Source organism: Varanus komodoensis, unplaced genomic scaffold, assembly GCF_004798865.1.
Source record: "Varanus komodoensis strain SLA01 unplaced genomic scaffold, ASM479886v1 scaffold81, whole genome shotgun sequence".
NCBI classification, from domain to species: domain Eukaryota; kingdom Metazoa; phylum Chordata; class Lepidosauria; order Squamata; family Varanidae; genus Varanus; species Varanus komodoensis.
In genome coordinates this window covers 501,183-513,295 of record NW_025336495.1, presented here as the reverse complement: position 1 = coordinate 513,295, position 12,113 = coordinate 501,183, and the positions used below count along the sequence as shown (strand labels likewise).

At 58.7% G+C, this 12,113-nt stretch overlaps 1 protein-coding gene across 2 annotated transcripts; it reads right to left on the bottom strand.

Annotated features, from left to right (window-relative positions):
- Positions 1-1,698: 1,698 nt before the first annotated feature.
- Positions 1,699-11,721, bottom strand: BUD23 (BUD23 rRNA methyltransferase and ribosome maturation factor). Of its 2 annotated transcripts, XM_044456138.1 has the most exons (12): positions 11,654-11,721; positions 11,195-11,232; positions 9,091-9,186; positions 8,028-8,110; positions 7,823-7,919; positions 7,181-7,277; positions 6,785-6,835; positions 6,067-6,152; positions 5,303-5,348; positions 4,390-4,448; positions 2,283-2,372; positions 1,699-2,068 (listed from the first exon to the last, which is right to left on the bottom strand). In XM_044456138.1, the coding sequence occupies exons 1-12, from the start codon at positions 11,699-11,701 to the stop codon at positions 2,014-2,016; spliced, it is 846 nt and encodes a 281-aa protein (XP_044312073.1). In that variant the 5' UTR covers positions 11,702-11,721; the 3' UTR covers positions 1,699-2,013. The 2 variants fall into 2 exon arrangements, with proteins under 2 accessions (XP_044312073.1, XP_044312074.1); XM_044456139.1 differs by lacking the exons at positions 1,699-2,068; positions 2,283-2,372; positions 4,390-4,448 and adding an exon at positions 4,463-5,094 and having other exon boundaries at positions 11,654-11,711.
- Between the last annotated feature and the right edge of the window lie 392 nt (positions 11,722-12,113).

Sequence of the window (12,113 nt, the reverse complement as noted above, 5' to 3'; positions counted from 1 at the left end):
AATGGCTTCCGCACTGGGCAGGGAGGCGGAGGCCCTCCCTGGCCCAAGCAACCCCTTCTGCCTCTGGGATGCTATGCAGTGCAGCCCACCTTTCAAGGAACCGGCTGGACTGACTGCATGGCAGGCCTGCGCTAGGGCATCCCTGGTGAGGGGCGCGTCGTCTTCCTTCCTCCTCCCCCTCCTGGGTGGCCGCCCAGAGAGCAGAAGGCCGGAGCGGAACTGGTCATGCGGCTGGTCCTCAGTCTTCTCCCCTCCCTGCAGAGTCAGCTGGCGAAGGGCTGACCGCATGCCACTGCTGCTGCGGCAGCTACAGCCCCAGTCCCCTTCCCACTCAGACAGGCCTGCCTTCGTTGGGCTCGAGGCTGAGCCGTGCGGGGAGGGGCTTTGTGGGGGGGGTGCAGGTCGTCCTCTCGCTTCTGAAGGGAAAATCTCCAATGTGCCAGCACAGTCCCGGGGGATGCGGCTTCTTGGAGACGGCCTGCCTCTGGAGCTGCCTCACTGCAGCCCACCCTGAGCCTTGCCCCCCCTGGTGGATGTGGACCCCCTCCCATCCATCACCTCCTTTCTGCTTTTCAGACTTTGCTTCCCTGTTCAGTTATAAACTCATTCCTACCCATTGCCAAACCCTTTTTTGCAGGGTAGATAACAGCTTTCTTATGGATGGAATTTTAGACAGAATAAAAATATTTCTATCTGTGAAGCATCATTTTGACTCTTCCATGAATTGAACCATGCAGCAAGTACTGCAGCTACTTCCTGACTGTGGAACTGGGCATTCAACATCCTACGGTTTGCAGGAAGCAATTCTTAACTACTACATATTACGTATTTTTCTTACTGCATACTTTCTCCGGTTTTGACAGTTACGGGGAGAGAGACAAACGCCTCCTGAACCAGAATCACTCTCACTACGCCACCTCTCTGGCACTGGAGACTTCCTCCCGCTATGGCCACCCATTTGAGGGTCAGGAACTAGAAAATGAAGGCGGCGTGAAAGCTGAGACTGCATGCACCCTTCCACAAGCTTATAAGAAAAAGTGAACAGCCAGCAGGATTGTCTGGCAGGAAGACCCAACCACAGAAACCGGAGGAAGCCTTGGGGTGCTGCAGACACAGGGCTGTTGCAGGCAGGAGAGCTGCCTGGGCACTGCAGCTGGAGGGCACCAGGCGGGAAAGGTTCTCCTGCCCCTGAGGTGCAGCGTCTGAGCACACCAGCCAGCACGTAATGGCCGGCTGCGAGTCTCCCGTGGGGACGGGCTGGGTGGAGAGCAGCACGTGCCCTGGGCTTGCACGGCAGCGTTGTTGTGAACGCCGCCAGCAACAGAAGCATCCTGACTCAACACGGCAGGCCTCCCGAGATTGCACCAGAGGCAGAGGTGCTTTCAGCGTGCAGGCCAGAGCCACCCGGCAGAGAGCCGGGAGTGCGGGGCAGCTGCGTGCGGGGCCTGCAAAAGGCTGCTGCGGGTGGGGCCAAAGCTACCAGCCTCCTCCCTCCCTCCCCCCAGTAGCTCAGCCCAGGGGGAGGCGCTCTGACCTTCAGGAAGGGGGGACGGCACCAAAGGTGGGGAACTGGCAGCCAGACCTGAGGAAGCTGCGGGGCCGAGGGCTTGATTTGGAAAGGCGAGGCTGGCAATCCGGGAGGGGGCAGGGCAGCCCTCCCTGCCTCGACCAGGCTCAGCCAGCACTCACTGCAAGCAGAACTGTCCAAGGCCTCGTTTAATGGGGCAGCGGGGGCAGCGAAGGGCCTGTGATGGTGGAGGGTGCTGGGAAGGAGCCTTCCGACAGGCAGGGAGCCAAACGCTGTCCTTGCAGGCTGGGTAGGTTCCACGTGGCCATCTGGTCCCTGAGCCGGAAAGAGTCTGCGGGGCAGGCAAGCAAGAGGCAGCAGCCACTCGCCCGGCGGGGGGGGGGGCCGCTTGAGCGCAGGCCCTCAGTGGGTGTCTGCCCCCCGTAACAGGAGGGGAGCACGGACGGGCACCAGAACTCCAACTGTCCAACTGGCTAGACGGGGGCTCAGAAGTGTGGCCGTCGCTTCCGGCCCGTGTATTTGGTGTCTGCTCGCACCTCCCTGGAGGGGAAGCACAAGAAAGCGAAGGGTGGAATGACCTTAAGCAGAACACGGGCGTGCAGCATTCAGGTTCCAACAGCCGCTTCACACCCCAGCCTTGCCCAGCAGCGGGCGCCCTTGGGCCACGCTGGACTCCCAGCCAGCAGTGGCCGGCCACCCAAAGCCACGGGAAGGGAGCGCCTTTGGCCACGGAGAGCGCAGAGCCCGAACTCACTTTCCTTGCCGCCGTCTCCGCTCTTTCTTCTCAAGCACCCAGTCCCGGCTCTTCTTGGCCGACTTCCCTTTTGCACTTCTAAACCGCAGCCTGGAGAGGAACAGAAGTGGAACGGGGTCCGTCAGAAGTAGCTGCCGTGCCCGATGACTTGGAGGAGCCGTTGGCTCGCGTGAGAAAGCAAGAAGCTCCCAGCGAGAGTCTAGCCTCAGAGCAAGATTTCTACCTGGCGCCCATCACACAAACGCCGCCCCCCGCCCTCTGACCTCGACGAAGCTTTTCTGGGACCAGAGACAGACGGCCTTGTAACAAGGAGAGAGAGCAGAACTAGGGGACCGGCTAGTGAGCCGGCTGCTACGGTGACGGCAGAGCAAGATAAACAGTCTGGGAATACTCCGGAGCGCTCGAGATGGGAGGAGAGCAGGCCACTTGGGACAACGGGAGTCGAGGGAAATAGAGAGGAAGGAGGGAGGGAGGGAGGGAAGTTTGTGTAATCCAGCCAGGGAGGGGCATCCGAGACGGGTGTGGAGTGCATCATAATTTGAAGCCTCTCAGAAAGGAGGGGATGTCTGCACAGCGCCCCCATTACAAGCTCCTTCATTATTCATTGCCTGCATAGCTTTGGGCTTAAAGCCTTAACCGCCAGCTCCTGTGTGAGCTCTGCCTCACGACATGAGCCGCTGGTACTGCGCGGCCTGGGATGCTCCAAATAGCCTTTCCTGCTCTGGAGAGATGGTGCCGGCCACCTGGCCCAAGGGGCCACAGCCACGCCACCGGGGCCACCGCCACGCCACTGCACCAATGCGCAGGCGCGTTTTTAGCCCAGAGTCAGCCCAAATGTGAACGTGCCGTTCTGGGGTATCCTGCAGCCCCCCAGGCAGAGCCCAGTCACAGCATGGCCACAGCTTGCCGCCTTTGTTTGGAAGAAACAACACCCAGGAAACCATTCCGTAGCAACTAAAGAAGCGTCGAGAAAACCGGAATGGAAGCATGGGCTGGGCTGGGCTGGGAAAAGAAGCCAGTTTTTAAAGGCTGATTTCAGTGTTCTTACCTGGCTTCCAAAAGCCAACATAAAGAACAAACCTGTCTTGGAAGAAAATTCTGCAGTATCACCCCAGTCGACAGCTGCAGAAGCTGAGTGGTTGAATGAATGAACCAGCCTTCCCATAAAACGGAAGCCGGAGCTAAGCCTCAAGAGATGCTCCTGAAGGGAAGCTCAGAGAGATGCTCCCCACTAAACAGCTGGGATCCAAACCATGCGTGGCCCTCGAGGTTCGAAGCCCAGCACTGTGCCTTCCACCCACACCTGAGCTGGGAGCTCAAGCAGAAGCCTCAGGAGGAGGCTGGGAAGACGGCAGGCTGACCCAGCACCCCGCGTCAGCCGAAGGGCCTGGCCCGCCTTCCAGCGCAGCAGCAGCAGCAGCGGGAACACGCCGAAGCGCGTTCAGAGGACTTGCTGGAATCGCATGGAGAGGGTGTCAGAGGCAGGAAAACACGGCAGCCCAAGACTGCCAGGCGCCATGACGGCAATCCTCTGGCTGTTGCTGTTCGTCTCTCCCGCAAGCTGCGAAGGGGGGCTGCCCTGCGCTGCCACGAGGGAGGAGACAGGGCCGCGAGCAGAGGACGCAGGAGCCGGACTGCAGCCGTTTCTGTTACTGGGACTGGAGGCACGAGTCCCAAGCATGCCCTGCTGCAGAGCACACGGGGAGGTGCTGCGGAAGGGCGGCGGCACCCGACTCATCCACCCACGGCTGCCCCCGGAAGAACGCGGCATGCCGACGCCAACCGGGCGCCAGGCCAAAGCAGGCTTGCTGCCTTCTCCGGACTCGCAGCAGGGACCCTTCTGCTCTGCCCTCGCGGTGCTTTGGAAGGGCAGTGCTGGTGCTGGTGCAGGAGGCCCTCCACAAAAGCCGCACGGGGCCCGGCTGGACAAGCGGGCTCTCTCCGCAGCCTTCTTTTCCTGGCCACCTGCTGGCCTTCTAAATGTGTTGAACTACAACTCTCATCACCCCTACTGGCGGGGAGATGGGAGTTGTAGTCCAACACATCAGGAGGGCAACCTGCCAACCCAAGACGGCCATCCCTCTTCCCACAGCTCTGGCCTCGGTACCTCTCGCTGGTGAACTGTGCCCGGGTCGCCTCCTCTTCGCCACACTCCGTGCTGAGGCCCTGCAAACAGACAACACCCCGTTGCCTTCTGGGCCACGGCCGCCCACGAGAGAGAGGCAAGGGGAGAACGATGGCAGGCCCACCAGCTGCAGGCCACCTCGCACTCAGGGCAGGAGCAGCACGCTTAGAGACCCCCCTTCCAAAACGGACGGCACACAGTCCTTTCCGAGGCGGTGGCTGAGCACAAAAGAGCAAAGCCTCTTCCGCCAGGGACCAAATTCTCTTCCAGGGCAGTCACCCTGCATCAGTGGGAGGGGCAGAAATCAAGGCGGGGGATCAAGGCTAGCCGTCTGTTGTAATCGCCGGCCCGTCCTGCCAGGATCGAAGGCTGGGCAGGACATTGCCGCCTTTCCGCATGGAATGGGGAAAGCACCCTCCCCACGTCCCGAGAGGCTGCCCATGTCCGGCTCTGTCCGGATCCGCCTGGGCCTCTAGCCCGGCTCTGCCAGAGCAAGCCTCTGCAGACGACACCTTCCTCACTCCAGCTGTTCACATCTCGGAGCCGACCGGAACCGCCTGGTGATGGGCAGCCGTCTCAGGATTTTGGCCTGAGGCTCCATGCCTCTGCCACAGAGAAGGGGCATCTCTCCCAATGCTCCCCAGCTTGATCTCGGCCAAAATCAGCCTGACTGTCCACCCCCACGTCCTGCTTTTAAAGAAACAAGCCTGCGTGTCGGGGAGGTGCCCACAGAGGGCAGCACCTCTGCCCTGCAGGACCACTGCCGGCATCCCTGCTTCCCGCCGCACAGCAGGAAGCGGGGCGGGCTCTTGGGCAGCACTCCGCGGCCCCTGCTGCTGGGCTAGGGGAACACGTGCAAGGGCCCAGAATGTGATGCCCCCACGGCTCTGCTTGCCTTTGGTAACACACCAGCTGCACCAGCAAAGAGACAGAGGAAGAACCTGGGGGAAAAGAGAGGCAGATCGTGACTACCCAAAGGTGGCTGGGCTCAAGGAGCTGCCTGAGCAGCAAGCAGAGCCGGTGCTGCCACCAGGATTGCTCAGCAGCAGCTCTTCACGATCTCTGCTGGAAGCCCCCCCCCCGCCCCCCACAGCCCTTGAGTCGATGCTCAAAGGCATGGACAAAGGGGCAGGGAGGCAGCCCTGGGTGGGCCAGCCAGTTGGGGGCCTGAGCCAGAGGCTTGGGATCTTCCCAGGGCAGAACTCAAGCGATCCCGTCTTTGCTCAGCATGAGCTATGCTAGCACTGAACGATGGGAGTTACAGCCCAATGTCTGGAAGGCGCCAGCTGTATTGCAGGATCCCTCATTCTGGTCAGCAAGTGTCTCGGGAGAAGCCCACTGGGATGGCTCCCTGGCGCCCCAGGCAAGAGCTGCTGAACCTCCTGCCCCAGGCCACATCCATCCCGCCCGGCAGTCACACGTCCCTCCTTGGGCCCAATCCGCCTCTTGGGACCACAGATCTTTGGGTGGTCTCCAGCTTCTCCGTTTCCCCGCATTCTCTGGCCCCACCCGGCACCGGCGGGGAGCCCCCTCAGAGCTGCTGCAGGTCCGACACCTCCGATCGAGGCCCACTGGCTTCCCCGGTATTCGGAGGGCCACCCTCTCCCGGAACAAGCCCTGCCTCGCCCAGCCCGAGGCCTCTCCTGACAGGAGACTCACTTCTTGGCTCTGGTGCTGTTGGGATAGTCCACCACTACCCCACCGGTGAAGCCCGCCTTCATGGCCTGAGAGGTGATGAGCTCCAGCTGGAGGAAGAGAGGGCAGTGAGGAGACCGAGCAGCTCGCCCCACGCCCCCCAGCCACACGCCCGGGCCCCGGCCAGGCTCCGTCCCCCCGGCAGGCCCTCCCACTGCATCACTTCGCCTCCGATCCTTTGCCTCTTTATCCCGGGCGATCGGGGGACTCCAAAGCGCAGCCATGCCGGGCATGGAGAACCAGCCACAGCCCGAGGGGGCTGGTGCGTGGCACTCGGACGCAAGCCAGGGCCGAAGTGCAGCTTCCCCCTGCACCGCCTTTCCTAACCCTTTCCCACAAGTATTTCCAAGCAGGCGTCTCCCCTGGGAGAGCCTCCGGGGAAAGCCGTGCCGGCTGCGCTTGCCTGGACCACCGCCCCTGTGCAGGCGCCGAGCACGGAGAGGCTGCTGAGGCCACAGGGCCGGCGCCCTCGCCCGGCGCCGCAGGAGGCCAGAAGGGGCCGACTGCTCCAGGGAGTGCTTCCCGCCTCCGGGATGTCCAGGCGCAGCAAGGAACTGACGGCCCGCCTACCCAGAAAGGGGCCCATCCAGCCTCCAAGGCAGGCCAGGAGTGCGTCACACTCGCTTCCGCCGGCCAGCAGAAACCTCCTCCGGCCACCTCCTCCCGCCCCAACGGGACGCACCTGCTGAGGGTTTTCTGGGTACAGCTGCAGCACTGCACGGGCCCCTCGAGCCTAGAAGAGGACAGGGCTGTCAGGGACCGCCGTGCTGCACCCGGCAAGCTACCGCTGCCACCGCACCTTGCCCAGTGCGGGGTCTGGAGCGGCTGCAGACGGGGCTGCCCTGCTTGACTTGCCGCCTGGCGTGACAGCTGCCTTGGTGGGGGGGGGGGGTCTTGCCCAGCACTGTCCCCTCTTCTCTGCAGTCTGCCCTTCTCTTCCCTCCCCCGACCCGATCCCCTGCCGAGGAGTGGGTGGAGCAGGAGGCTTTGCAGCCACACAGCCGCTCAGACCCGCCGTCCTTTCTCAGGCGGGGTTTGGAAAGAGGGAGGCGCCTCAGAGAGGAAAGACGGCCCTCACCAAAGCCGTGTAGAGGGTCGAGAAGAACTGCCGCAGCCGCTTCGGAGGACTGTGCGTCTTCTTATCGGCATTGCACAGCCACTGCACCGCAGAAATGCTGGGAGGGGACGTGGATTTGTCAGGAAGACAGGACGCGACACATCCCCTTTATAGCATCCCTCTGCCCCATTTCATCCTATGTGGCACTATATTGCGGATGCGATCCTGGGCACGTTTAGACAGAAAAAGCCCCACAATTCCCAGAATGTCCCAGCCGGCTGCCATGCCTCAAGTTGGGCTTGGCAGCTGAAGAGTTGGCACGTAATTCGTTTCTTAATGGAAGATGTATAATTTTCATTTCGGACATTTGTTTCTAATGTTATGTGCGCCATCCAGGGCTTCCTTGTGAACAACACAAGTTCATATAGCTTAATAAATAAAAGCAATACATAACACAGAAGCAGCACAAACAGCGCAGGAAAAAAACGTACATAAAAAGCTGCGGTTGAGGGTGCAATTCTATGCATGTTTGGACAGAATAAAAGCCCTGCGACTCCCAGTGTTCCCCAGCCGGGGGTCCCAGTACTTCTGTCCCAGTCTTCTCTCAGAACAGACTTCCAACAACCAGCCCCTGTTAAATTATGCCCAACAGCAGGCTCCCACCTGATACAGCCATCGAATGTTCCCGGCCGGAAGGGGATCCCCTGGCCCATATCTGCGAGCATCAGGTCTCCCTCGACATCTCTCTCCACAGCAACATCTGATCAGAAAAGAGGGGACAGAGAGAGCATGCAATTCCCGTACGACCTTGGCAGCCCCAGGCCAGAAGGCTCAAGTCCGACAGACGGACGGGTCAGGATCCACTCACCCAGCATTGCAGAGCTGATGTCCAGGCCGACCCAGCAATGCCCCTGCTCGGAAATGTAATCGCCACTCAAGCCAGAGCCGCAGCTGCCACGAAAGAGCACAGGCAGACACAGTGAGGCAGTGCTTCAGGCCCCTCTGAGCCACATGCAGGCGTCTGGCAGTGCCCAGTGGGATCTGTGCATAGCCCTTTGGCTCAGAACAATATGGCTCCCCCCTGCCCCCGAGGTAAACAGGCCTGCTGCCAGCTCTATGTCTTAGCTTTAAATGCATCTTAGATGCAGGGTCGCCGTGGCATGCACATGATTATAACTGCACTTTCTATTTTATTAACTTAAAATGTATCATCCTTTTCCACAATAAAATGACACTTATTCCCCAGTAAACATGTTTAGCATCAGGGCAGAAGAAGCAAGTTTCATTTTATCCCTGTAGTTATGAGGGTATGATTGCACTTTAAAATATGGAAGGCCAGACAGAATCTTAGAGTTGGAAAGGGCCAAAAGGTTCAACCTCCCACTTAGTACAGGACTCTCAGTTAAACCACCTCTCTCAGATGGTTGTCCTGTTGCACCTTCAATGCCTCTAGTGTGGGAGACCTCCATCAGAGCCTAAAATCACCTAGCCGCAAAATTGTCCCACATCTGCATTTTTTAAAGGACCAAAGGCTGCTGGTAATGGGGAATTCATTGCCTGTCCGTCCTTGCAGGACCTCTGCTATTTATCATCATCATCATTAAAATAATTGGCAACAATCATTTGGAATAATATAAAGAAATATGAAATGTTGTTTTGATGACCTCTTTACCTATTTGGCATCAAAAGACAAGTCTTGTTGTCTGAAATATTGGTCATTTCCTACTAAGGCAGACAAGACTGAAACTGGATTTTAAAAGCTGAATGCTAAAAGGAGTTGCCCAGCTTACACAGTCAACTGTTTTTTGAGGAGCATCGAAATATGCTGTTGTGATCTTCCAGTGCCCTATAGAATAGGGAAAAAATGCACTTCCACATTGATGGATAACAGGAGAAAACAAGACTCTTAAATTGAAGTGCAGCAAGCTTACCCAACATCCAGCAAGAGACACTGATGGTCCTCTGGGAGACCCAACAATTCTACAGCCCTTTCAGACATCTGTGATTGAATTTCAATCATTCGAGAGCTGCAAGATAGAAGCATCCCAAAACAGGCGGTGAACAAATGTCCAGGGAGGGTCTTTCATCAAAACTCACAGGGTATACCTCATTTTAGTCCTGCCTTAAAGAGACAAGGTGGAGGAAGATACACAAAAAAACAACAATCCACTGGCAGCAAGATGACACATTGAAAGTTAAGATGAGCAACACAAAAGCAATGGCCTATTCCAGCAGCTAAAAAAAGAAAACTGAGCGAAGCTCAGGGACCCCAGGCTCCATTTGGATGCCAGGAAGCACTTCCTGACAGTCGGGACCCCGAGGGTGTGGAATGGGCTTCCACAGGAGGTGGCTGAGGCCCCATCGGTGCAGGTGTTCAAGGATAGGCTGGACGTCCACATGGCGGGCATGTCGTGAGCGGAGCCGGCTGGAGCAGGGGGTCAGACTAGATGGCCCGGGAGACCCCTTCTGACTCGCTGATTCTATGTTGACTTTAAGGTAATGGGGAAATCTTTACGTTTACCTTAAAGTATGGGTGAATGGAGGGAGCTGTTAAGGACTGTGGCAGGCTGCAGTATACCTCTGCACAAACCAGCACAATTCCCCTCATCACACACCCAACATAACAGCATGCAGTGTAGACCTACCTTCCTAACAAAGGATGGCAACATGCAGTCTGTAGCCATATGCCCCTCATCAGCACTCCCTGTCAAGGACTGGCGCAGGCCCCCAGTACGCCCCCAACCAGAGGGAGGGGGGCATTTGCTTCGCTTCGGTGTGCACCGGGGGTGGGTCAAAGTAATGCATGGCTTTTTTTTTTTTTTTTTGCCATTCCCACCGGTGTGCTGCTGATTCTCAGCATCAAATCTGGCAGCAGTTGGGGGCTGGGGTGGTCCTTCTAAGTAGAAACAAGAGAGACAGAAAGGGTCTCCCGGGCCATCTAGTCTGACCCCCTGCTCCAGCCGGCTCTCCTCATGACATGCCCACCATGTGGACATCCAGCCTATCCTTGAACACCCTCACCGATGGGGCCTCAACCACCTCTCGTGGAAGCCCATTCCACACCCTCGGGGTCCCAAACTGTCAGGAAGTACATCCTGGCATCTAAATGGAACCTGGGATCCCTGAGCTTTGCTCCATTGGAACATGTCCAGTCCTCATTTGCAAGGGGGAAAGGTCACAACCCACCTCCGCATGACACCCCTTCATGTACCTATATGTTACTAACAGATCCCCTCGGAGTCTCCTTTTCTCCAGGCTGAAATGACCCAGTACTCTCAGTCTCTCCTCATATGCCTTACCCTGCGAACCAGACAGCATCCTAGTGGCCCTTCACTGCACTGATTCTAACCTTGCTATAGTCCTCTTGTAATGAGAGGCCCAGAACTGAACACAATATTCCCAGCTGTATGCTCACCAGAGTCGTATAGAGTGGCAGTAATACCTCTCTCGATCTAGAAGCCATGCTTCTGGCTATGCAACCAAGGGTGGCATTCGCCCTCTTGGGCACCGCATCACCCTGCTGACTCATGTTTAGCCTGCAGTCAACCAGCACCCCGAGGTCCCTTTCGCAAGTGCTGCTCTCCAGCCACTTGTCCCCTAACCTGTACTTATGACACCCGTTCCTATGCCCCAAGTGCAAGACCTTGCACTGATCCACACTGAACGCCATCCTGTTGTCTCCTGCCCACTTCCATAGTCTGTCCAGATCCTTTTGGATCTGGAGTGCCTGCTCCTCAATTGTGGCCATGGAACACTATGGTAGCCAGATGAATTTTAATGCACATAGCCACAGTATTGGCTACTGTGTGTGCTTAGGGGTACCCACATTCTACACAAGTTTAGAAAGAAAAAAGGCCCACAGCTCCCATCATGCCCCACACTGTCCAAAGATTAAAGAATTTGTTGAAGCAAAGGACTGAGCTTTAAGTGATGCACAACAAGAGAGATTCAAAGCACAGCATGCTTTAAGAACCCCCCCCCCCCAAAGTTACATCAAAGAACAGGCTGCTTCCCACAGCCCAGACACTGCCTTACTTGTGCGCATACTTCCGGGCTTCCACTTCGTCATAGAACTGGGGAGAGAAACATAAACGGGAGCTGAGCCACAGGAAAGACACGAGCACGGTCGCTCGATCAGAGCGAGGGCTCAGGGCGCTCTCCCTCGGAGAAGGACGAAGCAGGCCGCGCTCACCGGCGCCCGGCCCGTCGCCCACCCCGCTGCCACGCAGGCGGCGTGCCCGTGCACACGCGCTCGCAGGGAGCACGGAGGGCGGCGTGCTGCTTCCTCCGGGCGGCCCCGAGACGCGCCGCCGGCGTCATTCCAGGCGCGCGGCCTGCGACTCGCGGCCGCCCCGGCCGACCGGGGGGACGGCGCCGCACAAGCGCGGGCGCCAGGCCCGGGCAGCGAAAAACGGCCCGGGAAGAGGTACTGCGGCGCCCGGAGCCGGTCCGGCACGACGGCCCCCCGAGGCCCGGCCGCCCGCGCCGCCTCACCAGCTCGGGGGGCCCGCGGTGCTCAGGCCGCCTGCCGCCCGCCGCCATCTTCCGCCTTCCGGGCACGTGACTCGCGCGCTCCGCGATCTCGCCCGCCGCCAGAGAGCTCCGGAAACGTGCAGAGGCGCCCTCGGAGCCGCGGGAGAGCCTGCTTCGGAGCCTGCTGTCCAGCCCGCGAGGCGTTTCTTGAACTCGCCGCCTCGTGTTTGAGCGTGAGCCGAACAACCCCCACGCGGAACGTCATCTCCATGCGGCGGGTTGGAAGGGGACGGGCTGGGAGGAAGCGGCTCACTGATTAGTTGATGATTTCGACCCCTCGGCGCTGTCCACTCTCAGTATCGGAGCTAGGCTAGGGCTGAATGATTTTACAACCGTCCTGCCATGTAGGCCTGTCCAGAGCAAGATTGCAGAAGAAGGGGACAGCGCGTGTGAACAACAACCTTGCAGAGTCGGCCAGTGA